General features: G+C 42.6%; 1 protein-coding gene across 1 annotated transcript in view; it reads left to right on the plus strand.

Moving 5' to 3' along the window:
- The window catches only part of SLC28A3 (solute carrier family 28 member 3), a 304,012-nt gene that overhangs the window by 228,293 nt on the left and 48,708 nt on the right, over nt 1–27,011 (plus strand). The window contains exons 9-11 of the mRNA XM_078677411.1: nt 2,531–2,611; nt 21,866–21,946; nt 24,080–24,205. Of these exons, the coding sequence (XP_078533537.1) occupies nt 2,531–2,611; nt 21,866–21,946; nt 24,080–24,205 (288 nt within the window). The remainder of the gene's footprint in view (nt 1–2,530; nt 2,612–21,865; nt 21,947–24,079; nt 24,206–27,011) is intronic.

The following is a 27,011-nucleotide window of genomic DNA, read 5'->3' on the forward strand; positions in this document are numbered from 1 at the left end:
GCTGCAGTGATTTATGCATAATTAGTTTGTCACAAAATCTATAATCTGAAGATGTTACCCCCCAATTTTTACATTTCTAGCTCAAACGGTTCAAAAGATGTTAAAAATGCAACAACAAGTGTTGCGGCCCACTGAAAGACACTTTACGGAACTGGTCACCTTTCTGTTGCTTATTGCCATATCTGGGTGTTAAACTGGTACTGAGGTGCGACCAATTCCCAGTGTTACCAAGTTAAAAAAAATCTTAAATAAGTGATTGTTTTAAAAAATGTGCCGCATTATGCCGCATACTTGGTCTTTTTACCACATAATTTGCTCAAACGGCCGCATAATTTGGCCGTCTCCTGGCGCATAATTCCATGTCATACGCACTGTACGCAGTATTAAATTATTCCTAGACACTGGCGGACTTGGAGGAGGTCCATGAGGTAAGGGGTGTGAGGGGGTGACAACATGAGTTACGCATTGGGTGACACCAACCCCAGTGACGCACTTAGGTGAGATTTCATCAGTGTCTGAGTAGGATGGTAGAATTTGAGGCACCTAATGTAGACATTGAAATTGTACATATCAAATCGGTGGTATATTGTCAGGGCCCTAGTATCTGGTGCTACTAACATAGTTGGGGGAGAGGGGTTTCCCAACATGTTAAGGACAGACACTATACTCACTTTTTCCTCAAAGCTGTCTAGCCTTTTTCAATGGGAGAGATGTAGGTGGGAAGGATCTTTTGTGGTTCTACTTCTGCCCAGTATGTCACTGATCTGTCGCTATAGATGGGCGACTGAACTGCCATCATCTTTGTAGGAGTTAGCACTGCACCTTGGAGGAACAGATGGCGTCTCAGCAGGTGCAGGTGGGATGTTTTGCCATTAACACGTTGTTAATACAAAAAAATCTCTACAACAGGTAAAGTAGCTGAGATTCAAGTCCCATTAGAGCAGCTATATAGCTTTGCATATAGCTGTGTCTGGACTGGGGTGGCAAAGTAAGCTAAAGAATGATGATGGATTCAACCCAGATCTGTGACTGGGGGGGGAGTGTCTGAAAAGTTTCAGCGCTCCGGCTATCTTCTCCTTGTGTTTGCTTTGTTCGCCCTAAGCTGGCAGGGTATAGGTCCCTTGCTCACATTGCCATTGGATTCAAGCTAGCCTGGCTAATGGCGGCTTTTAGCCCAAACCCGGTCCGTGGATGCGTGTTTCTGGTCCAGGGAAGACAACATGGCTTGGCAGTTTGGGCTGGACTGTTCCCATGAGGCACAGGGTCAAGACTGATTTGCATATAGCTGTGTCTGAACTGGGGAGGCGAAGTGAGCTAAAGAACGATGATGGATTCAACCCGGATCTGTGACTGGGGGTGAGTGTCTGAAAAGTTTCAGAGCTCCGTCCATCATATCCTTTTGTTTGCATAATTATTACACCTCATATATGTATTTTGTGCAAATGTGCAGAACAATACTGCATTAAAGATTATTTTATCAAAGAGACAGGTATGGCAAACTTTGAAAAACAAAGTGATTAGTGTGCAACTTTAGAGAGCCACAGATATTACAGAGGTCAAAAACCTCAAATGGGCAGAGTGACAAAATGGGGAGGGAAGGGCACAGCTAAAAGATGGATTCCATATTACTGGCCAAGCAATAATAAGAAAATTCCACACCCCTGTTTTTAGTAAGGTTACTAGGAGTCTACCCTTAATCTAGAACGAGGCGAGAGAGCTTTCTCAGGTTCTAAACAAACGTATATTTAGTTAAGTGGGAGCGATGTGACCACCATGCCTATTACATTTACAATAACGTATTGGAAAGTGGTAGTGTTAATGAATGTCATTGGGGATCCACCAAAAACATTATCTTTTTGGGACCTAGAGAGACAGTAATTTGGGGTATTCTAATTAGATATTCCCTTGAAACTCACAATGACATGTTCAGGTTGCTTATTGTTGCTCTCAGCCTCAATCATAATCTTACAATGTTCATGAGAAAGTTCTGAAACCTAGTTATCTGGTTAAGTGCTTCACCCTCAATTAAAGATAATTCTGTGACTTTTGGCTACAGAATGTTTAACACCATATAGTATTGTCAATACAATAAGTAACATATCGAGGAAATAATCATAAACTTTGACTATGGTCTTTTCCATCAAAGTGCACAAAGGACAATACAAGTAAATATATATTCCTGATAATCGGAATAAACATGTTTATGATGATCATGGATGTGAAAAGTTTCAATGGAATTGTGAAATGTGTTGATAGAGATGAAATCATGTTTTACAGACGTGCACCTGGAATAACTACAAATGTTCCCATCGCACGTGCCATCAATGAAAGAGGAATGATTATTTGTCACTTTTAGTAATCCAATGCATTTTAGTGTGGACTTATATTAGTAAACAATGAAAACTGTTTAAAAACAATACAAGCCCACCGACCTCTAACAACAATACAAAAATGATTTCATTACAGGGATTGATAACATTTTTATTCAGAAAGCACAAGTTAATTACAATGCATTGTGTTTGCGTTCAAGGTCCTGCCAATCGTAGTATTCTTCAGCACGGTGATGTCTATGCTGTATTACACTGGATTTATGCAGTGGCTCATTAAAAAGGTAAGACTTCCTTTCAGTTTCAGCAAATAAATATTATTAGGATTTTTGCCTTATAATTGCTATTTGTACATTGCACCTCTTACCACCCACCCTCACTAAAGTAAGGAACAGCTATCAGACAAGGTAAACAAAGTATAACACTAAAAGAGAAAAATGACCTATAACACAGTGTTTGTCAAAAATGTATGTGAGATATATGTTTTCATGGTCAGAGAGAATACTGTTGTAAAGTAACTCTTAGGGGCTTATTTATGAGAGCCTTGTGTCACTTTTGCACCATGTAAGTAGTACATACTTAACGCAGTGCTCTCATAAAGATTCATGAAGCCACGCAAAGCCACCCTGCGTGGCTTTGAGTGGCCTCATAAATCATGAGTAAAGTGAAGCACAAATCACTGCTTAGCCTTACTCTGCGCCCTGGGTTTTCCCAAGCAAACACCCATGCGATTTGATGAGGCTCCACATTTACAAAGTGATGTTAGCCTGAGTGATGTAAACCCGTGGAAGCATCGAATCTCTATGCCTCACGAGGTGAGGCATAACGAGGAGAAATGTGTTAATTTCTCCATGTTTGTTCCTCTTTCCATGTGTTCTGTATTCTGCAGCACACATACAAAAGAGGAAAACTCCTCATAGGATTGGATTTGTGCAGGAAGGTGCCCTTCCTGCACAAAAACAAACCTGTCTGCGACCGAGGCACCCTTGCAACAAGGTGCAAGGGTGCCTAAGTGAGCGCTAAGCTGTCAAAACAGCACCAGCGCAGACAGAAAGGACCGGAATACTCCAATTCACAAAGTTAATCATACATTGAAGTTAAACTTAGATGTGTAAAACAATATTGCAAAGCCATGTTTGATATTCACATTTCTTGACACATAATATTAGATCAGTACTGTGTAATATTAAATGTGAGCAAATCTGCTTTGGGAGGCTGGTTTGTGAGCTTACAGGACAAGGATGTCTGACTAATGAGGTGAATATCCACAATTTTCTGAATTTGTGGGAATTAACGCACCCTTGGCAGGCCTATTTACATTATGGGTACTGCTAAAGATTTGCACCTACCAAGGCCAGGAGTAAATGCCTATCTATAAAGGTGCTGATAAAGTACAGGAATTGTTTGACCCATGGACAGTTTTCTGTTCTTTACTTTTTTTTTGCAGTGGAATGCCTGAGACAGGTTTGAAAGGCTATGTCTGTGAGTGGCACAAGCAGTTCTGCAGGCCCACTATTAGCATGTGCAGCCCCTGCATATGCTCTACCACTGTACAAGGGACTTATAAGTAAATCAAATATGCCAGACCGGTGTCAACCAATCCTATCATGTTTAAAGGAGAGAGCACATGCACTTTATTTAGCACTGGTTAGCAGTGCAAAAGTTCCCAGAGTCATAAAGGAAGCAAAACGAAGGTCGGAAAATAGGCAGAGGAAGGCAAAAAGTTAGGGGATAACCCTTCAAAAAGGGTCCGGTCCAACACTGGGTATTAATTTCTACAGTGTGGCATGACATCACAGATGTGCAGTAAAAATGTACATTTTTCCATTCCACTTGGGGGATATCCATGCTTTCTAATTTCTTTATGCAGGTTGTGTGTGTAAAGAGCGTACCACTCAGAGGTTGGCAGGGAATCAATCACTCCTCTTCTTCAGCAGCATGTCTGGACACAGGTTTTCTAAAACGAAACTAAAAAACACACAAGAGAACGATACCATTACTAGGTGTTACAACATATAAAATAATTTTTATTGCTCCAATAAAAATGTACTCAACTGTACTGTTCCCTATCAACTTTGCTACTTTTGACAAGAAGAAATCTATAAATACATGAGTAAATGATTTAGAATAAAACACAAATAGCAATGTGTCCGTTTAGGCTTATTATTAAAAAAGAACAAGAAATAATGGTCCAACTTTTAAAACCCAAGTAAAATAAAGTCAGAAATGTATTCTGTGTAGTGATTCCAATGATTGGAGTTTATTTCTGACTTTAACAAAGAGTCCCAGGAGTACTACTCGAAATAGATAGCAGTTGTATATTTCCAGGAGTACTTATTTTGTCTTAACTCAAAAAGTGTCACACCACCTACTGTCTTGGCCTGTTTCTCTATCTAATAAAAAACAGATAATAATATAGCCAGGCATAAACGTTGCCTCAGATCTAAATCTTTATAGGCATTTAGAATTTATCTCGACATGTCTTTCACAACAGCACTTGTAGTTGGTAGATTTGGGCACAAGTCATTGGGTGGGCAAGCCCAAATTGCACAGCAGTCATAAATGAGGATTCTGTGGCGTAGCAGCTACACCCTGGTTCAGGAAGTTGAGAAAGCTTCAGCTTTTATATCCAAGATGAGGAAAACGTTCAGAATCTAAGATGTATTATTTGCCTACTTCTTTATTGCCTTTGATCCCTTATTGAAATGAAAGGAGCCTCCATGGAGGGAGTGATCTCTGCACCCCCCCACTCCGCCCACCATCTAGTTCAGATCCATATTCCCTGAAGTACATGGAGTGAGAGGGAGTGGGATGGTTACTCTCTATCCCACTGGGAGGTTGCCACCAAGGAGCATGGGTTGTGGAGGGGGGTACGGAATGGGGTTGAACGATGGATGGGAGGGGCGGCGTGTGGATTAAGGGTGCCTTTGTGAGGGGCGAAAATGAGACAGAGCCCAGTCAGTTATATATGAAAGGAAGGCTGTGCACGGAAAACCAACCTTGGCACTTAATTGTTGGAGATGATTAGTCTTACAGTTCCTGCATAATAATAATAATAAATTAAAGTTAAGAGTACTTAACTCAAATAGCAACGGTTTGCATATCGCCATTTAGATAAATGCAGTTATCTTAAAAATCTGGCATCGATCCGGCCCTCCGGGACCGACTTTGGAGAACCCTGCTCTAAACAAAAAATAACCTTAGTTAAATGTAATCTTGAGAGATACACTGCTGATATAGTGTATCTTCAAGAGACCCACAGAGCTTACTTAGATCGGGAAGTGTTTAAGCAGCTCAGCTTAAATTTGGTAGAATGTTTGTTTAAACCCATGTCTACCAGAGATGGAACCATAGCCATGACTAATAGACACTTCAGAGCGAAACATGTTACTAAAGTATTAGCTGCCACATATGGCAGGTAGGCTATTGCAACACTTGTAGTTAGCAATCAAAGGTGTATGGTGTGTACTGTGCATGGTACAAACACCAATCACCCTTCATTATTTAATTTTCTGATGTGGGGGTGGCAGGTTGGCAGAAACACTACATAGTGTGTGGGGATTTCAAGTGACCCTTTGATTGGGTAAAGGAGGCAACCAAACACATTAGGATTTATTAGATTTACCTAATTTTGGGGGTGCCTTAAGTAACTTGATTAAAGTATTAGGGTTAAGGGTTTGTTGGGTTAATATATATGGGAATGATGACAGTCACCGATTTATGTATTATTCCAACCAGCACACCCAACATCGCAAACTGATTATGTGTGTCTCTCATCAGAAATAATGCAGTGGGTCAAAATGCTAAATCTAATTGTTACAAAATGGATGCTTGATTTTTCTGACCACCTTGCAAACTGTCAAATCTTTTAGGAAACATATTATGGAGAAGATTACAGAATTTATCCTTTTTAATAGATATTCTGCTTCACCTATAATTGTATTGGACGCTTTCAGCGCTACAATGCTGGGGAGAAAATAACTAGCTATAGTGTTGTAAAATGAAAAAACAAACGGAAATGAGACCCTACAGTTACTTCAAAATATACAGGGGTTGAACAAAAACATACGACAGGAATTCATAGTCAATCTTTAGATAGAAGAAAAATCTAATTATATATTTTGTTGGCCAGGACTCAAATTACTAGAGTATTCCAGGAGAAGAATGTCCAACAATTTTTCCATTGTGTCAGTGTAAGAGTGCAATGAAACTGCAGGGCTGATATTTGCGCTACACTCTAGGGAACAACAAGCTAGTTCCAAGATCACTGAGTTTAAAGATGATTGAGCGGTATAGTGGCTGAGGTGGCACCACCATTGATTCATGTTAACACAATTATGCACCATTATATTCACTGGAAGAGGTGAGCTCCAGATCTAGAATAATTAAATTATTGGAAAAATTGGTCTTAATCATCTCTCTTGTCAGGAGGCCAACTCTCTTGAGTTCCCATTCTCTAGAGAAGAGGTAAAAAAGGCCGTTGTAAAATTGGATATTGGCAAGGCAGCTGGATTGGACTCTATCCCTGCTGAGTTATATAAAACATTTGTCTATATAATACTTTTTTTGCTCACTGCCGTTATTAACAGCATATGCAGTGCTAATCTGGTCCCTTTATTCTGCAAAGAAACCATGATTTCCATATTTTTAAAGCGAAGGAAACTGGCAGAATCTAGATGATCATATTGGCTTTTTTCACAAATTAATTCAGACGCCATAATATATTAGGAATTATTATCCAAATGATTATCAAGTGAAATAAAAACTTTGGTATCAGTGGAACATGGATTTACATCAGAATGGGATACTATTACAAATATAAATATGGCAATAACTATGTTTGACCGGATCAATGTACAAGGGCAACAGTCCGTATGATCCAACGAGATGACGGGAAAGCATTTGACTGTGTTCCCTGGTAGTACTTGTGGTTAATCTTGGAACAGATGCATTTTGGCACCAAATTCATCTCTTAAGTCCCCAAATGACACAACCAAACGAAAGTTAGCCATAGTATTATGGGGAAATTGTCAGCAAGCATCCCAATACAAAGAGGCAAGTGCCAGGAATGTCAGTTGTCTCTTGCTTTATATCTGCATCCCTACCTACGACTGGTAAAAACAAGCAGCAAATTAGTCCAGTATGTCTCAATTTGGTTACTGTGAAGATTGCTGCCTATGCTGACGACGTCGCAATATTTTCCAAAGATATTCACAAGGATATTCGAGCAGTTGAGGAGTTTGCATTAAAGTTTGGATAGGCACCCAATACGGCTAAACCTGAGGTAATCAAACATTATATGTACAACAATGCTAAACCAGTGGTCAAGTTTATGTGGGACAATGTTAGTCCACTATACATAAGATTTTTTTAGATTAATTACTACCCATTGTTAGCAAGATCAATGAGGCGAATGAGCTAATACGAAAGATCAACCATTATAATAGTAGGCAGGTGTAATTTAGTGAAAATGAAGTTATAATTAAATGTTCAATTCTATGCCTATTTATTAACCAACATTCCTTTTAAGGGAATGGAGGCAGGTATATCCACTTTTATTTGGGGCTTTAAAAAGATATGACGAGCAGCTAATTTCCGTAAAACACCACAAGATTGAGGAGGATAAGTATTTTGAGATTTCAGCTTTATTACTGGGCAGCCATTGAGAGGAGATTAGCTATATTGATTAATTGTGAATTTAATGGAGCAGGGACCACCATGTAGGAAATGTGCTTGGGAAAGGGTGTTTTTGATTGCCTGGTGATAATTAATTACCTGGATTTTTACAAAAGGGTTAGGTTTAAGATCCTAGAAGATGCTAAAAAAATATGACAGCGGTAGATAAAAGTCTCCCTATACCATTATTAAATAGGTCTTGGGAAAAAGTTGATACTATCTGAAATATTTTATGATACCATGACCCAATGATGGACACATTGTGGCTCTACACTTCTTTGCATGCTATATGATTTTACGACCATCGAAACCTATGAAGACCTTTCAGTCCAATATCAGCTACCCAGTGGAGGGGTTTATAAATATCGTCAATCAAGAGACTATTTGCAGTGAACAGATGTCAAATTGCGCAAGATATGGTTATTAGAAGTGCTTGGCAAGTATCAAACAGCCACAACTCATAATTTCTATGGTATGTTTTTGTTATATTTTCCCAAACATTTACAGACAGTAAGCATAGGACTGGTCAATGGTTCAGGCTGGACTTTACCCGTGAGGCACAGGGTCAAGACTGATTTGGATGTAGCTGTGTCTGAACTGGGGTGGCGTAGTGAGCTAAAGAATGATGATGGATTAAACCCAAATCTGTGACTGGGGGTGAGTGTTTGAAGAGTTTCAGCACTCCGTCCATCATCTCCTTGTGCTTGCTTAATTTATTAGATCAACAATACAAAAATTGTCCATCAATTATATCATATTCCACATTAACTATTTATGTGGGAATATCGGGCTAACTCAAACTGCCCTAGATGTTTGGCAGAGAATGCAGAAGATGCATGTACGTTTACTACTTGCCCTGAGCTCATGGCTACAAAAGTATCTGAAATCCTGATAGATAGCTGTTTGATGGTACCAATTATTGTGTTAGCTAATGACACCTCTAAGGCTGAACTCCCAGCTAATTACATTTGATTATATCTTGTTACAACAACAGTAACCACACTAATTATTGTTAAGCACTGGGTAGATACAAATACGCCCAAATACACACAATGGTGGCATTTGAGTTCAAGAATACATATATAAGAACAAAGGCAGAAGGGGGGGAAAAAGTTGGGCTGAAGTATGTGCAAAATGTCATTGATATTGGCCCATCCTGTAGATGTGGAATGATCATCTTTTGGGGAGTTCCACATCAATAATCAAAGGGAGAAGTGCATTTGCACTGTCTTTCTTTTTGTTTACTTTCCTTCAGTTGGAAAATGCTTCCCAATGGAAACTCACTTCCCTCTATAGCCCCTGAAATTGGTGGATGTTCCCTTTCCATTCCCACCATGAAAAAACACTTACTCCTGCCTTGGACAAGAGCTAATCTGTATGGGCGATCAGTGTCACCCCTGATGTCGCGCACAGTCCTTCAGTTATTTGGGAGAGACCCTGCCTGCTGCAGCAGAGGAATGAAGGAGCGACAGGCACTCATAAATACTAGGCGAAGTGTGGAGCAGGCATGATAGCGAGATAGAGTACTCACAGGCATCACACCAGTGACTTCCTCAGCCAGGGAAACCACTATACAGCTACAAGTGTGCACAATGTATCATCAGGAAATCTACACAGGTCATACCTCCTTCCTACTCCCTTGCAGCTTGAAACATTACTTAAAATGTGAGGATTGGTGGAGCCTAACATCCTGTCTGAAAGGGCCACCGTCTTCCACCTTGGCTCGACCAGCCTGCCCGGCCCCATGTCTTGATACTAGGAGGAGCTCTCCTGGCCCTACCCTGGGCAACAGTGAGCCCCCCTCCCCCCACCCCCCGAGGCAGACAGCATTAAGTGGCTAAACCCAGGGCACGGCTCACACATGACCAGGGCTGGCTTCAGGGAGGTGTGACCGGTGCAGCCGAACTGGGAGCTGACCTGGAGGATGGCACTGACTTTGGAGGGGGGGGGCTCTGGTTTAGCAATAACTTAGGATTTAAAAGACCCTGCTGCAGAGTTCCTTGTGCTGTCAGCTTTCAGGCAGCAATAAAAATGTCAAGGTAGCTTTTTTATGTTAATGTTAATGTTTCTGCTACAGAGAGAGATCAGAGTGTTGTCTAATGGCAGCTTTGACTGCCATAAAGTAGCACAGAGAGTTAATATGCCTGCTGCAAAGAACTGATCGGTATTTTATGTGGCTAGCGGAGTCGATTAGTAAAGTCAGACATTATCAGCACTTTAAAACAAATGACATGAATGTGGGACAGGGACTATGGATGGATGAGGGTCACTTTTGCCAGGTCGTAATGAGGGAATCCGAGCAGGAGGAGGTCATGCCAAACAAGAATGGTGCAAGAGTTACACATGCCTACTTGTATCTCCACAAAATACAAGCGATCTACAGCCTCATATACAATGGAGCCGACAGCCTCATACTTCTGAATTGCTCATGTATTCTCACTTCGCTTCTCTCTCTCCTTCTTTCCGGTTCCGTAACATATTAGCTGTGGAAAGACTGGAGGCCAATGTCAGTAGGGAATAGATCAGCATTAATATAGGATGGGGGCTGTTAATAGACCACTCGGTGTCAGGGCTCCGAGTTGGGTGTACGCCCCACGTTAATATACTTTAGTTTCCAACCCACTTCCGTGAGATACGAAGGCCTGGTCGCCATTTCCTTGTTATGGTAAAATTTCAGCAAACTGTGGCCCAGTGCCCACAAATCGTGCAGATGGAGCAATTTTGGGGTGTTTTTGTTAGCTTATGTTTCTGAAAGTTTAAAATAGAATTCAACCATATTTGAGAACGTTTTTCCACAGTTCCATGAATCTGGGCTCACAAAGTGACGCTGCATTGCATCATTTCGTACCCCAAGACTGTGGTGGAAGATAAAAGATACAATAATGGGACAAACGTATAACTATTATTGCTCACTTCACACCAACAGTGCATGTTTCGAGAGAAAACCTCTTCCTTTCTTAGAGCCTCATTTACTACAAAGTGACACCACGAAGCGCCGCAAGCCATTTTGCTGCGCCGAGCTGCTTCATTTTAAAAGCACAGGGATGCGTTGTATTAACAACAATACGACGCATCTGTGTTCACTTTCCCCGGCGCTGGCACACAATTGGCTATTGTGGTCCAGTGCAGGCACCTGTGTGTCATTTTGCCAGAGTGCCTGCCCTGCGGGATGATGGTTTTTGTACAGAAAGGGACACCTTCCTTCATACAAACAATCATTAATGGCATGTTTCTCTTTCACTGCAGTGCATGTTCCTCTTTCACTGCATGCAGCAGAATGTAGCATTCATAGAAAGAGGAAAAAATGAGGAGAAATAAAAGTATTTCTCCTTGTTGACCCATTTCAATGCCTCCCCTGGGAAGGCGTAGGATTCTGACGCATTCTCAGTTTACAACACTTTGTAAATCTGGGAATGTGTCACGTTCCATGGATGTTGCGTGGGAACACCCACAGCAACACCAATCAACCGTCACTTTCATCGAGAGTAATGTGTGAAAGGGGACAATATTTACAATGCCATGAAAAGTCACAGGGTGACCTCATGTGGCCTTGTAAATATGGGCAGATCCACTGCTCCACTGCGCCACTGGTGCATCAAAAAAAGTGACACAATGTCGGTGCAATGGCCTTGTAAATTAGGCACTTACTGTTTTACTGGAACAAACACGCTAGCACAGCAATGAATCATTTCAACTACACAACTGTTAATTAATTGATCTCAATTATTAAAACCGCTCTTTCAAAACCATCAAAGTGAATGGACTTTATTTTCATAAAACCCATAGCAATTAACAACTAATTACTCAGCTTTAAATTATCAAAGAGAAAACAGCAGTAGTAACAAGCACTGGCAAATCCAATAGGTTTCACCTCTGCAAAATATATTGGTTTTGTCAATGTTTTTTCGACATGTTGCACAGCAGCGCAGAGAGAATGTGGGAGCCTCCTTTGATTTGGGCAGAGGACAGTTTCTACAATATGTAAAGATCTCCTGGATAGGTAGAGAGCTCTGGCCGTCCTTCCCAGAGAAGCCTCCCATAACTAAAATATTGCAAGTAATGCTCTATATGACTCTAGGTCGACATTTGATTACCCACCTATACCGTGTGATACGTGAGGATTTGCAATGGAGGATACTCCCTATACAGTTGAGATGGTATGAGGTGGTGGGAGATCCCATGACGGAACAGGAATGGGGTAGGATACACGAAGGGGTCAAAATGGTGAGCTCCAATGCTTGCTTGAAACTGATCCAATACAATTTTGGTACACCAGGCCTATCTCACCCCCAAAGTGCTTGGCAAAATGTACCCGGACTCGTCCATTAATGTCCCCGATGTAGGGAACAGGAGGCTGGATTCCTGCATACGGTGTGGACGTGCCCATCTCTAACCTCATTCTGGTCAGAAATCCTACAAAAAATACAGGAGGCCAAAGGCTGGGAGGTCCCCAGGTAGGTACGTACAGTACTATTAGGTCTATTGCCCACCCCCCCAAAATAGGAAACCTAGCAGGAAATTTGTACTCCTGGGGTTAATTTTGGCGAAAATTCGAATTGCGATCATGTGGATGAGCCCTATACCCCCGAGATGCGAAATATGGTTGAAGGATGTGTGTGAATGGGCAACAGTGGAAAAAGTTAGGAGGAAACTGGTCCAAGGAGATGATAAATTAGAAGATGATATCAGGGCTTGGATGGCAATGATCACTGATCTAAAAGCTCTCCCCCCCTACCAGTTAGTGATAACAACGGAGACAAACACAGAGACAACATAGCACAAGATCTATGACAACCCTTAGATAACAGAGACCAGTAACAGCTCAGACATACCAGTGAGGGGAGGGAGGAGTTGTTATAATCTTGGCATATGTAAATATTAGGCAAACTGATGTGAAGCAGTAAAAATAGATCACAAAGGATATAATTATGTATGATTGTTATTTGGAAATCCTTTCCATGACGAAAAGGGACATGTTGTTAAAATGTCATCCGCCTTAAAGAAACTGAATAGATTATCTGCTTTGTTGTCTAAAAATGCAAATAAAGTTTTGTGAAAAATGTTACACAGCAGCATCAGCTTCTGTGCAGCATGGTTTGAACTTTTAAGAAAAGGACTGTGACACAGTAAAAGCTGTCCACATATTAGCTCTTAAAAAACATTGACAAAGCCACTAGATTTTGCAGAGGCAAAACCTATAGGCTTTGCCAATGTTTGCTATTTGATCCACTCATTGAGAAGATGCAGCAAGTTCAGGACCTATTTTATGTATTTTTGAGGAGTTTTCCAAGGTGCTCTTGAGTATCCCTTCTCATTTTGTATCATTAATGGAAAGAAGTAGATGGGTTGTTTTTTGCAGCTCTATGCAGCACAAACTAGACCAAAGGTAATGGAGGGCTTTACGTGAGCACCAGTTACAATACACATGGACACATTCTTTTTTTGTTAAGCACGGGGAGATTAAGGGACATATTATTGAGCCCCCTGCGCCACCCTAGCGTCAGTTTTTGTGACATTCTAGTGGCGCAAATCACAAAATCATATTCATGAGATCACACAAAGCAACTGGCTTTGAATGGACACATGAGGCAAGGCAGCGCAAATCGCTGCATTGCCTTACGCTGGATTAGGGAGGCGTTCCATGGGCATTGCAGTGGGTGTTTTCATGCAACCCCCATGGATTTTGATGCCTCCCCAGATTTATAAAACCATGTAAACCTGGCAATGTGCCAAAACCTTATGCCCCTCCTCGTTGTTTCCTCTTTCCATGTGTGCTGCATTGTGCAGCACATTTGGAACAAGCCTCCCAGGATTGTTTTTGTACAGGAAGGTGCCCCTTCCTACACAAAAACAATCCCGCTGAAAACACAGGCACCCTTGCACCATTGTGCAAAGGTGCCTGCATTGGTGCTAGGCTGCCGAAACTGTGCTAGAAGTGGGGGGGAGGACAGCAATGCACCGTATCCTGCCCTTTCCCTTTGAGGTAAGACAGCCCAACAAGCTGACTAGCTGCGTTGCCATACGCTAAATTCCCATAAATGAGGCCCTAAGGATATTGCGGCAAAGCTGAGGTCCGAACCTAGTTCCCCAGCTCCAAAATTGGCTGCTCTGGCCGTAACGCCACACCCACTTAATGAATAATAAGCCTCATTCTGATATTCTTTCTCACAGCCCCTAAGAGAATAGACATCAGTTTTTTAGGCACGATGGAAACGTCTGTTTTAAGATTCTACCTGAGGCACAAACTCTCGACACAAGACAGTTCTGCATGGGGAAAACTACAGGTTTGCTGGTAACCAAAAATTGCGCACACAATGCCCGCTGGCGCTTATCATACTCCCCCTTGCCAAAAACTATTTGTCTCGCTTTCCAAACCTGTGTTATTATTTTCATGGCTCGGATTCAATTGCAATTTCCACTCAGAGAGGTAGAAGAAAGCTGAGTGGGTTAATGCGACTGTGGCATGGATAAGGCGAACACAAGACCAGCTTTACAATTCAAGTTATTTCAACAGATATCGCATGTGAAGGCTAGACTCCTGCTTTTATAGCATTCATGTTTGCCATTTAACCACTTGGCCTTTCTGACTCCAGGTTTGAAATCTACCTGCACAAAGACAGTGTTAGAAACGCCATCTTCTGTTTGTACATAAAATAGCATTTATGCTTAGTTTAAGGACCAGATTCAGATAAACCGATGAGGACGTGTAAAGCAAGGAAATCCTGTGAAACGTCTTTGTGTAATAGGATCTCAATTCCTTCCAACACCAAATGAAGAGATTATTTTATCAAAACACCAGTGAATATATTTTGGAAGATAGCATGTGAGAAATGGTCCAAATAGTTCAGCCATACTTTACTAAACAAAAGAAGTTGTGTGCCGCAGAATGAAGATAAATTCACGTTTTGAAATCTGCTTTTCATCTTTGGTTTTTAAGATGTCCATAATACTGTGTCTATTAAGCATTTTAAATACACTAAAAGGTATTGAGTGTATAATACATATAAAAAAATGTAGCCAAATGATGGCAATTGTGAACAGTGCAACTATCATACAAAAACAAGATGGCCGGGCTGCTATGGAACACATAATGGGAATACATTATAATTGTGAGTTCTAAAGGAGTGGCAGCCACCATATATGCTGATCTCGAGGGGAGAAGATGTGGTGTAAGGGCTAGAGCGGCCACCCTTGAAACTGGAAAACCAGGTTTGAGTCTTAGAGGGAGGCTCAACATTCCATTATTCTGGGAAAATCCCTTATTCTCTTTGTGTAAAGTGCTCCAACACTTGGGGTCGGTTTTGCTCTATGTAAAATAGCCAAATAAAATATCAAAAGAACAAATAGCGGGAGGGTGTGGTGAACAAACACCAGGAAGTCTATTAAACAATAGGCACTGGAAAGACCGAACTCATACGCTGTGCAGGTATTACAGTAGAGCAGAATGTAAAAAGTATTCCAAAAGAATGGATATACACAGACCTACACAAATAACATGCAGTTGACAAACCCACTGAATCACAAAGAAAAAAGTTGGACCATAAAATGCAGAGGAAAAGTTCATGGGAGTGCTTGGTCCAAGCTCCACTGAAGAAAACACCCAAAGAAAAAGACAAACACAACAGGAAATAGCATGCTGCAGCCAACAGGAAGCGAGGAAAACAGAGTGACGAGCATACAAACAAATGGAAAGTAAAGACCAGCTGCAAGCCCCTTTTAAGATCTTTTCTTTTATTGCAAAAGATTTCACAAGCACAGCGCTGTGCAGGCGTAACCTAAAATTGGAATTCTCAATCATCACACATAGGGGCATATTCTCAAGGACTTATTGCCGAGTTAGCGGCACTTTATCGCAGCCAAAGTCGATATAAATGTATCACCCCATTCACAAGCTGGTGCTAACAGCCCATATCACCAGTTTACCTGCTATAGCAGCAGCAAAAAACATCGCCACAGATGACCCCGGAAACTAGCGCTAATGATATGCAGAGTAGGCGTTCCCGTGCAAAAAGCCGCGACAACACCACGTCACAACATTCTCAACTACCAGCCAGATCTGTGATAAGATCACAAAACAGCCAATACTGCGCGTTAGCAGCAGGAATGTAACACCTGCTCTTACCTGGTGTAAAGTCAGACGACAACCTACACCAGAAAAAGGAGCCCAGCCAAACAAAATATGACAATCAAATTTGACTCTAAACAACTATATGTAAGAGTCATCCCGGGTCATCCCTGGACAATCTGTAAGTCACAGCCTGCAAGACAGAATTTAAGATAAGAAGGTGTGTCAGGCACTCATCAAGGGACAGAGAGAAAGAGATGAAGAGAGAGAAAGAGAGGGAGAGAGGGAGGGAGAGGGAGAGAGAGAAATAGAGAGACAGAGAGGGCGAGAGAGAGAGAGAGAGAGAACGAGAGAGATTGGACAAGGAGTGCAAGGCCAATTGGGCTCTTGGCTCATACATGACACATCTGTGTGATTCTGAATGTTTTATTCACATTCTGTGGAGTGTCGGAGCTGGAGCAGTACATGGCCATGCCAAGCCCACATTACATGGTTGCCCAGTGGTGGGCCAACCAGAGTCCTTTGGGGAATGTAAAGTTAATCTGAAGTGGAAGAGTTCAGCCAGCAGCCAGATTGCTGTGTCATTGGTAACCAGAGCAGATATGGCAGTCCATGTCAGGGTCGAGGTGAATATCGCAAAGTGTTTCGGGGGGACAGTGGGAGGTGTTGTTCCAGGGCATGATGCATAGGGCTGAACCAGGCATGGACAGGCCATATGGCGGGCAGTAGCGGTCGGTGGTGGGAGTGCTGCCGGGCGGTGACGTGGGGCGGGGGATGGGCAGGGTGGGGGGTAGTAAACTACATAATACGGCCAAATACAGGTAAGTAAACATAAAAATAAATAAAATGAATTTCGTCTAGTGCACTCAACGAAATCTGTCGTGGAGCCTGCATCAGCTCCATGGTCTACATTGTGCTCTGCATCTGTGCCAACTCTGTGCTGTCATCTCTGGAGCCTGTCTGACTAGACATTGCTTGTATCCGAGTAATGGCTCCAGCGATGTCAGCCAAGGATTGTTGGAGGGCATGAAGCGGACAGTGGGTGTCTATTAAGGACTGTAAGTGGTCCCTGATGGGACTCAGTCACCCACGCATGGCATCTAGTTTGGCTGCCCTGAGGTCGAACCCCACACGCTGCTGATCAGCCATCTTCTCCTGGCACCCTAACACACGGAGTTGCAATTCAGTGTGTTGGTCGTGGGGGTCCTGGGAGGCAGCCGTGGTGGTAGGTGCGGTCTGCTGTGTGGTCTGTGCAGGCGGTGGGGTCACCTCGATGCAGCTGGGCTGCCCTGCCCCTGCTCAGAACCTGGCTACATGCAAATTAGTCTGACCCTGGCCCAGTGCATCATGGGAACAGGGCAGACCAAACTACCAAGCCAATTCTTTCCTGGAAAGGAAACAAGCTTCCGGGGACCGGTTTCTGGCATTGCAGCCGTCTTCGGCCCGGCTTGCTTGAATCCTGATGGTGCAGTGAGCAAGGGACTCACATCTGAGTATTCCCTACCACACTTATGGTGGCCAAAACGATTCATGAAAGGGGGTGGTGATGGACAGAGTATCTGAATTAAGCAGAACACACCTACCCATGTCAAAAGATCAGGGCTTGATCCATCACCGTTTTATAGCTCACTGCACCATCCCAGCTCAGAACCTGGCTACATGCAAATTAGTCTGACCCTGGCCCAGTGCATCATGGGAACAGGGCAGACCAAACTACCAAGCCAATTCTTTACTGGAAAGGAAACAAGCTTCCGGGGACCGGTTTCTGGCATTGCAGCCGTCTTCGGCCCGGCTTGCTTGAATCCTGATGGTGCAGTGAGCAAGGGACTCACATCTGAGTATACCCTACCACACTTATGGTGGCCAAAACGATTCATGAAAGGGGGTGGTGATGGACAGAGTATCTGAATTAAGCAGAACACTCCTACCCATGTCAAAAGATCAGGGCTTGATCCATCACCGTTTTTTAGCTCACTGCACCATCCCAGCTCAGAACCTGGCTACATGCAAATTAGTCTGACCCTGGCCCAGTGCATCATGGGAACAGGGCAGACCAAACTACCAAGCCAATTCTTTACTGGAAAGGAAACAAGCTTCCGGGGACCGGTTTCTGGCATTGCAGCCGCCTTCGGCCCAGCTTGCTTGAATCCTGATGGTGCAGTGAGCAAGGGACTCACATCTGAGTATACCCTACCACACTTATGGTGGCCAAAACGATTCATGAAAAGGGGTGGTGATGGACAGAGTATCTGAATTAAGCAGAACACTCCTACCCATGTCAAAAGATCAGGGCTTGATCCATCACCATTTTTTACCTCACTGCACCATCCCAGCCCAGAACCTGGCTACATGCAAATTAGTCTGACCCTGGCCCAGTGCATCATGGGAACAGGGCAGACCAAACTACCAAGCCAATTCTTTACTGGAAAGGAAACAAGCTTCCGGGGACCGGTTTCTGGCATTGCAGCCGTCTTCGGCCCGGCTTGCTTGAATCCTGATGGTGCAGTGAGCAAGGGACTCACATCTGAGTATACCCTACCACACTTATGGTGGCCAAAACGATTCATGAAAGGGGGTGGTGATGGACAGAGTATCTGAATTAAGCAGAACACTCCTACCCATGGCAAAAGATCAGGGCTTGATCCATCACCGTTTTTTTGCTCACTGCACCATCCCAGCTCAGAACCTGGCTACATGCAAATTAGTCTGACCCTGGCCCAGTGCATCATGGGAACAGGGCAGACCAAACTACCAAGCCAATTCTTTACTGGAAAGGAAACAAGCTTCCGGGGACCGGTTTCTGGCATTGCAGCCGTCTTCGGCCCGGCTTGCTTGAATCCTGATGGTGCAGTGAGCAAGGGACTCACATCTGAGTATTCCCTACCACACTTATGGTGGCCAAAACGATTCATGAAAGGGGATGGTGATGGACAGAGTATCTGAATTAAGCAGAACACTCCTACCCATGTCAAAAGATCAGGGCTTGATCCATCACCGTTTTATAGCTCACTGCACCATCCCAGCTCAGAACCTGGCTACATGCAAATTAGTCTGACCCTGGCCCAGTGCATCATGGGAACAGGGCAGACCAAACTACCAAGCCAATTCTTTACTGGAAAGGAAACAAGCTTCCGGGGACCGGTTTCTGGCATTGCAGCCGTCTTCGGCCCGGCTTGCTTGAATCCTGATGGTGCAGTGAGCAAGGGACTCACATCTGAGTATACCCTACCACACTTATGGTGGCCAAAACGATTCATGAAAGGGGGTGGTGATGGACAGAGTATCTGAATTAAGCAGAACACTCCTACCCATGTCAAAATATCAGGGCTTGATCCATCACCGTTTTTTGATGGGAGGCAGTGGACATTTCGACTACATGACGATATGCGGTTGTACTCGTACATTATCATCTCACAGTTTCATGCACAAGCGGCACCAGTTGTGTCCTCTGTCCTGTGGTTTAAGTGTTGCACTTTGTACCACATTGTCATCAATGTTGATGTGCTGTGATTGCTATGTGTGTGTGCTGCATTGTGGGAGAGTCGCGCCTGCAGCTCTGATTTAGCGGGACCCTTATCCCTTTGAGGTGGTGTGCCATTGACATGTGTGGTTTTCGGGTGCTGAGGTGTGGACAACTTGGGTCATTTGTGCTCTTGGATGGTTTTTGTACTCTTGTGCATTGTTTGTCTGCAGATGTGTAGTTGCCGCAAAGGATTGTATGTGCACGTGGATGTGTCAGAGTGTGACCTGCTACTTTGGGGATGTGATCTACACTGGGCCACCTCAGTATTGTCATCATGCCATGTATTTTGGTTGCAGCCATGCTATTGGTCATGCAGTGTCACTTGCATTGTCAGTGTGGCTCACAGAGCCACTGCTTTGCTGGATTCAGCACCTGTGCATGGATAGGTTGTGGGATTGGTGATAGGGATGGGGACCCCTTTGTGCACATAGTGGCCGGGGGCCTACTTGGTGTTTCTATGTGTGCTGCAGTGTGCCAAGGCTATCAGGGACATTTTCCACAATCATTGTGGGTGTGCAGTGTGCTACACATGATTGTGCATGTGTGCCATTGTGCCCATCTCCCTCCGTCCCGCAAAGCACTGGTCGTTCTCACCCTGTTGCTGTTGGGTCAGGGTCACCATTTCCTCCAGCTCATCCAGCTCCTCCTTTGGCGCAGGACTCCCACCTCCAGTCGCCTTTGTTGCCTTCCTGTTGGCAGCGAGTTTCTGTTTGGTTTGGCTTAGCACATCATGCCAGCGCCTCTTGACCTCCTCCACTGATCTCCTCATTCCTCCTACTCCATTCACATTGTTGACAATGGACTGCCATATTTCCGTTTGTGTTGCCAATGACGCAGTGGAGGTGACGAACAGTTGTTGGTACTGTTCTATCACCTCTGTGATGAAGATCCGGTCTTCCTCTGGACTGAACCCCGTCTTCCTCTTCCTCTCTTCCTTGCCCTTCCCTGAACACGGGGTTCATGGCTGGTCCTCCATGGAGCTTGTGGAATTCGGGTTGTCCTCTGCACTCGGTCCGGGTGCATTCATGGTGCTACGCGGTTTGATTTGTTTTTTGGTGTGTTTTTTTTGTTGCTTTTATACTGCATTTTCCCGCATAACACTTGGGAATTGCAGGCCTATCGCTGGTTGACGCCGATTTTTGTATCGCGATTTGGGGCATAGCAAAATTTTTCTCATTCGTGTTTTGCCTTTTTTGGGCATCGCACTGATTTTTACGCGGTTATTTGGCTCGTTATCCTGCTACTATCGCATAGTGCGGCAGGTTTGGGAATACGACGTTAAAAAGGTGTTATTTTGTCACGATAGGCTGCGATGTACAAAGGTGCATTAAGCTAATTTTGCGATGATTATCACACATTCTTGAGAATATGCCTCTGAACTTCTTTTTACACACAAGAAATGCGACAATTCAGGTTGGAAAATAAAGATAGCGTCCTGTCACCATCTAATGGATCAATCAGTATCTTCCGACAAATATAATGTGAACGAATATGGTTTTTCTGCACATTCAATTCAGTTTTACTAAAGGTGCCTAATATTACTTTATAACCAGCATTTATGATTGTTGAGCTTAAGCACACCGAAGCAATGGGAAGAGGATGTGGTCTCACGGCTAAACTTCCGAGCTCATGTAAAGCACTCCAAGAGGTCGAGTTCTCGCTATATACATTTGCACACAAGAAAATGCCTAAATATATTGTTGGGAAATCAGAACACGAGAACTAATCAAAAGATCCACTAGATGGCGCTAGGCTGCTATTTCTGTTTCTAATTTAAATTGGCGCATTTCTCGTGTGTGAGAAAAAAAAAAGCTCGGCGTGATGACTGCTGGTTTCCTTCTAATACTGTTTTCTCTCTGATAATGTAGAGCCAAGCAATGGTTTGTTAATTCCTAGGTTTTTTTTGTGAAATCAAGGCCTATTGGCTCAGATGATTTTGAACAAACAGCTGTAATAACTAAAAATAAACCAACTTACTCTTGTGTAATTGAAACGTATATATGCTTGTTCGATCCGTTGCTTACTATTGCCTCTAATAAAACACGGAGGAAGGTAGTGGTTTCTCTCCAATTACCCCATTCTGATGTACTTTTTTGTTTTGAAAGTTGCTGATTTTTGTACTTTTAAACCAACCGAATGATCGGTATGTGAGCATAAATAGTATTTGGTTGTGGCCTCATGAGGTTTTGAATGCGAAGAAAATGATAATGTTGCCTTTTACTGCATGTGATTTCGTTACCAAATTAAGGATGACTTGTTTTTATGTTTTCAAAGGTTGGTTGGGTAATGCAAGTTACCATGGGAACCTCCCCGACGGAGTCACTCGTTGCATCGGGAAACATATTTGTGGGACAGGTAAGTGACGGAAATAGTGCACTGTTCAGTAATAACTTCTTTTACATGAAGTATTACAAAGTGATCCTATGGAATATCTCAAGTGATTATGAATCGATTATGCTTTAAGAAAACGTAAAATATATATATATATATATATATACATAATACATGTTCACACACTGAAAACGGCGTAGTACTTTCACTGTAATTCGGCTTTTCCTGACGTATCGCCACATTTACATTTTAAACAATGAGACTAGGTGAAGTTTGTGATTCAGTAGCACAGATTGGCATACTTACTTTTCAACCACTGAAATTCATTGTGCTTGAACTATCCACAATTTATTGATCTATTCTAATTGAGGATGGTGATACATTTTGTTTGTTTTTTGCACACAAGAGCAAGAGAATATTTTTCTTTAGTAAGCTATCCTTAACGCCTTATAGAAAATGAGACATAGTTTTAAAAGAGTTAACACTCAAATTCACTTTACACATTAATAAGTCTAAATAATGTTAATATTTTCCCGGTAACTTTCAGTTGAAAGAAGTGGTATAGCTGGGTTCAAGAAAGATCTGCACTTGGGGCTTATTAGTACTACAATCTTTTGTCAAATTAATACAATTAGGCATGGGATTAATTCCTGCTAATAGAGAACTATGGGGCATATTATCAAGGGGTTTTATCTCCGCTTTTTTGGCTTTAAAAGCCAAGAAAGCGGAGATAAAATGATCTCCCTATTACCAAGCTGTCGCTAACACCAGTTAGCGACAGCTAATAGGAGATAGCGACAATCATGGGCCCCACTTTGCATGTCAGTGATATTTATCACTAATGACATGCAAAGTGGGCGTGCCAAGATGTTAGCGACTGGAAACAGTCGCTAACATCGCTATCTCCTATTACCAACATTTGGAGATATTCGCGCTAAGCGCGAATATCTCCAAAAGCTAACACCTGCCCCTGAGCAGTTCTTAGCCATGTTATCCAATGGGAGGTGGATAACATGGCTAAGAGCATTTGCTCGATAATGCATGAATATCGCTGACTTTTCAGCGATATTCATGCATTGCGGCCGTTTTTTATCGCATTTGCGATAAAAATCGCCGATGTGCGGCGATAATTTTTGTCTCTAAACAAGTTAGAGACAAAAATTATCGCTAGTTGTTGGTAATATGCCCCTATTTTCTCTACTTTGTCTAATTATTACAACAATAACAACATTGACGCGTGTTTTATACACTCCTCAACTACCACAATCTTGCCATTTTTAATTGTATTCAGTTTATTGTTACGTACTCTATAGACATTAGAAAGATGATAGAATAGATGCACTTGCCAGTTCGACATAGCAGTGTAAAACTGAGTGCAGACACTGCAGTGGCACTTTCAACATTTGAGTTACAACCCTGGGCGCACTCAGTGCACTGTACTAGGAACTTACTAATAAATCAAGTAAGCCAATCATGGAAACACCAATCCATAAACATAATTTACAGGGTGAGTTAAAAACCTCCTCAGCATCTTCAGGGTATGGAAGCATAAAGCAGTGACAACAGTGACTTGGGCGATCATGTCAAGGTTGCTGTCAGTGATGATCCTGAGGTTCTTGGAGTGGCTGGTGGGGGTGGGGTTCGACCTAGCTCTGTACGTCCCTTGGTGGTATCCCACGGTGATGTGCTCTTCCCGAAGATCATGTTTTCGGTCTTGTCGGTGTGCAGCTTTAGACAGCTGGTCTTCTTCCAGTGAGCGATATCAGTCATGCAGGTATTGAACTTGATCCAGGTACTGGGCATCTAGCCCGTGAGGGAGAGAAGCACTTCATTGATTTAGATTAATGGCGGCTAGCACAGTCCACGTAAGTTGTCCGTCGCTGTAGTTAGTGCACAGACATAAAATGGTTGACTGTAGGGTCTGTCGGGATTTTGCAGTGAATTTGTGATTTGTGTTGTCCAATTATTTCCTATTCTCTTGGTTACTTTGACCAATGTAAAGTTTGTCTCATGGATGGATGGATGGATATTAAATTGGTAAGAAATTAGTGCTACTCCCCAGAACAAATGAATAGCATCAGAACTACCGCTTTTCTGAACTTCTCTGCTTGTTAGACGTTGTCGAAAAAGCTTTAATGTATGCTTTTTCCTTTTTAGACGGAGTCTCCTCTTTTGATTCGTCCATATCTAAATGATCTCACAAAGTCGGAAATACATGCTGTCATGACAGCAGGATTCTCTACCATCGCTGGAAGTGTGCTTGGAGCATATATTTCCTTTGGGGTAAGGGCAGAAAACATATGTCTGCATTTCAAATGTGTTTCTACTTGTCGTAAATTAATTTCTGCATACTAGATGCTCATTTCAAGTAATTATGCACACAACGTCCCAAGATTACTGTCCGGGTGTATCATAAGAGACATTCTATGTATTGTAGGTTCAATTACATTGAACCAGATTTCCATTTTTTCGATCCTAAAATTACTTTTATAATTGTGATAAGGCCGGGATCCGGGTTTACAATACGGTGTACCCCTACATTTTCTATTGCGCTGGCGCCTAACTAGGCTGCCTAGGGCCAGCGCAGGTACCCTCGCACCATAGTGCAAGAGTGCCTTGGTTGTGGGAATGATTGTTTATGTGCAGGAAAGTGCCCCTTCCTGCACATAAACAATCCAGAATGGCGATTTGCAACTTCTATGTGTGCTGCATTGTGCACCACACATAGAAGTTGCAAATCGTCATTTTTTTTAATAATAATTTATGTGCAGGAAGGGACACCTTCCACCTTCCTGCACATAAACAATTATTCATGCCATTTTGCTGTTATTATTTGTGCTGCGCAATGCAGCACACATAGAGACAGCAAAAACAAAGAGAAATAAAGCATTTCTCCTCGGTTCACCGATATTGCTCAAGAAGAATCAGGGGGCATATTACCAACGATTAGCGATATTTAACGCTAAAGAGGCTTAGCAACACATTTTTTAACGCTAAGCTTCGCCGGAAATTATCGCAGAGATAACTTGCTATTAGCAAGGTTTATCTCAGAAGTGATACAAATCCTCACGCTAACTGCCAAATGAGAGATTATCACTGGAAAACCAACGATAATCTCTCGAAGTTTGGAGTTAGCTTGATGATAGGGGCTCACAAACTTAGCCATGATATCCACCTTCCATAGGATATCATGGCTAAGTCAGGAAAATAACAGGTGTAAAAAAAGCAGTGCTAACCGCGGTTAGCACTGCTTTTTTTTTATCACTAACTGGGTTAGCGAAATCCTTGATAATAGGAGAAATGTCGCTTAACAACATTTCTCCTATTATTTTTCTCTGGAACGCCCCCTTTGCATCTCATTAGAGATGCAAGGGGAAGCGTAGAGAAAAAGGGTGCTAACATGCGAATTTGCGTGTTAGCACCCTGTTGCTGATAGGGAGATAATTTTATCTCTGCTTTCTTGGTTTTTAAAGCCAAGAAAGCGGAGATAAATCCCTTGATAATATGCCCCCAGGTGTTTTATTTCAGCATAAACTTTCTTCGAGAACCAGGGAAGACAGGGTTTGGGGCTTTTACATTTACTTCACAGCAGAACATATTCATAAATATTCATTATTTCAGCATCAACTTTTATCGAGTACCAGGGGAGAAAAGGTTTGGAGCTTTTTCCTTTTTGCTTTTCAGCAGAACAAATTCAATAATCAAGTATTTCATCCACTGACTGTAGCCCATCGTTGTGGCATTCATGTACCACTGCATACAAGTGGTGTGAAAGATACCTCCAGCCCTGTTGGCAGAGTTATCGGTATCAATGTATTTGGTGTCATGAAATCATGATTTTTCTCTCTTAAATTAACCTAAAGTTTTTGGTCGAACAAAGGATTTCATTGTCCACTGAAATGGAGACAAGAGTAGCCAGAAGTGTGCCCTTGCAGAAAATGAGGCCCAAAATAGAGCCTTTGTAGTGAATTGGTTTCTGACAGTGTGGTTGAAGATTGCTTTCACATTGAAAAGAGAACACATTAAACAGATTTATTATTATCTTCCCCCTAGTAGAGATTGAAGTCCACCAAAAAGAAGAGTCTCTGGGGCATATTATCAAGAATGGGCGTTACATTATCGCCGCTTTTATCGGCAGGAAACTGCCGATAAAACGGCGATAATGGGCTTGATAATATGCTCTATGAATTCCAATCGAAGCCCATGTTAGATGTCTTCACATCTAGCATGGGCTTCGATTGGAATTCATAGAGCATATTATCAAGCCCATTATCGCCGTTTTATCGGCAGTTTCCTGCCGATAAAAGCGGCGATAATGTAACGCCCATTCTTGATAATATGCCCCTTTGTGTGTATAAGTTGTGCTAGTTTAATTTCCAAGCATTCCTTAACAAACGTGTTGTTTTCACCTGGAGGGTGACATATGACATTCACTATGAGGCTGGAAGAATTGTGAGTACATATTTCAAGAGACAGACATTGGAAGGAATGTATTTTTTAATTGGAAGTCATTTGCATCTCCACCACCACCATGTCCAATTTCACGGTCACGGCAGAGAATGGAACAATGGGAAGAAGAAGAAGGGATAGGGCATTGTTTGAAGCAAGAGTTGAGAGAGTGGATTTGAAAGTAGGGCAGTTGGGGTAATCAGTGGGAATCTGAATGAGGTTGGTAGGTCCCTTATTTTTGGGTGGAAGGTATGGATGGCGTCTGGATGATGTCTGTGGTTCTGGATAATGGGGATATCGAAGCTACCCTGGATTGGGTTATGGGTTTTTGTTGACTACGTAAAAGTTACCATAACGTTCCAGTAATTCATTAAGAACTTAATCATCCAGTGCAGATTTTGTTCTGTTATGCATAGGGCCACAGTTGCTTCTAGGTACCGACCTCTTTCTCTACCCATCTCCGTTTAGCGCCGGGACACTCCGATTGGGGGTAGCCGTGAGCTCTATAAGCTACATATTATCATTACTATTAGGTGGATTTTCGCCCCAGGAGTTATTCCCCATACAGTTGAGGGATATGGTGTGAGCCACATTTGAATTTGGACAATGAAGTATTGACTTGAAAGATTGCTTGGGACAA

The sequence above is a fragment of the Lissotriton helveticus genome, chromosome 2_1, assembly GCF_964261635.1.
Source record: "Lissotriton helveticus chromosome 2_1, aLisHel1.1, whole genome shotgun sequence".
Classification (NCBI taxonomy): Eukaryota; Metazoa; Chordata; class Amphibia; order Caudata; family Salamandridae; genus Lissotriton; species Lissotriton helveticus.